This window comes from Nematolebias whitei, chromosome 11, assembly GCF_014905685.2.
Source record: "Nematolebias whitei isolate Nwh7 chromosome 11, NemWhi1, whole genome shotgun sequence".
Taxonomy (NCBI): domain Eukaryota; kingdom Metazoa; phylum Chordata; class Actinopteri; order Cyprinodontiformes; family Rivulidae; genus Nematolebias; species Nematolebias whitei.
Genome location: NC_056508.1, coordinates 24,958,939 through 24,959,933, shown reverse-complemented (window position 1 = coordinate 24,959,933; position 995 = coordinate 24,958,939). Strand labels below are relative to the sequence as shown.

The following is a 995-nucleotide window of genomic DNA, read 5'->3' as shown; positions in this document are numbered from 1 at the left end:
TGTGATGTATTCAGTTGTGCAGTGGCAGCTCCAGAGGAGGCAGAACACCATGAACAGTTAGGTTCAGTTCCACTTCCATGTGCATTAGTCACACCTCATTAATTTTCCCAGGCCTGCTGACAGAATCAGGTCGGGTATAAAAGAAACACCTGGTCCTCCGAGGAGCCACAGAGGGTCAGGAGCACTGACTGTGAGTCAACCATTTCTAACAGAGAAGAGGGGAAACCAAACTCTGAAACAAAATGAACCCAAATCTCTCAGTTTGTTGTCTGTTCCTGCTTGTTCATTCTGTAGGAGCCAACCCCCTTTCAAGCCAACAGGTAAGTTAACCAATAAACGAAAACAGTACTTATACACATTTTACTGACATGATGAAAAAATCATAAATTGGTCAAATGACTTGGAAACCTCAGTAAACTTGTTTTTTAAACTGTGACCAACAATATTCTGTGTATCTAATTAGGTGTCAAATGAAAAGAGAAACATGTTTTATTTGTGTTTTAGAGCTTGAAGAAGCTTTTTGACGGCGACCTCAGTACCCCACCCTTCTCCTCAGAGGGCAGGGAACACTTCAACCTGGACCAGTTCAGTGCCCTGCACCCATTTACCAGTTCCAGCCCCATTCTCAGAAACTTTGTGCTGCCTGTGAAAGACAACGTTCTCCCTCGTCTCAAGGACTTCATGAGGACATCAAAGCGATCGTGGAGCCGTTACAAGAAGGGGGGGCTGAGGAGCTGCTTTGGGGTCCGTTTGGGCAGAATCGGCTCGTTCAGCGGACTGGGATGCTGATGGGAGGCAGGTCCTGAGACTTTGTTTATTTCTGGGACTTTCTGCTGGTATCTAGACTTGGGAAAGAAAATTTCACAGGGTGGGTTTGTAACTTAATCTTCTGAGCTCATATGTGTGTGTGTGTGTGGTGGGGGGGGCTCTCAGTGTTTTGTGTTAGGGCAATAAGAATCCCTCTGCATTAAATGCATCAGTAGATTGATGAGGGG

At 45.6% G+C, this 995-nt stretch overlaps 1 protein-coding gene across 1 annotated transcript; it reads left to right on the top strand.

Annotated features, from left to right (window-relative positions):
- Positions 1-242: 242 nt before the first annotated feature.
- Positions 243-789, top strand: nppal (natriuretic peptide A-like). The gene is made up of 2 exons (XM_037684051.1): positions 243-320; positions 505-789. The coding sequence occupies exons 1-2, from the start codon at positions 243-245 to the stop codon at positions 787-789; spliced, it is 363 nt and encodes a 120-aa protein (XP_037539979.1).
- Positions 790-995: the final 206 nt, after the last annotated feature.

Coding starts and splice junctions, on each gene's coding strand:
- nppal (XM_037684051.1), top strand. CDS start 243: ATGAACCCAAATCTCTCAGTTTGTTGTCTGTTCCTGCTTGTTCATTCT. Junction 321..504: donor ACCCCCTTTCAAGCCAACAG/GTAAGTTAACCA, acceptor TTTGTGTTTTAG/AGCTTGAAGAAGCTTTTTGA.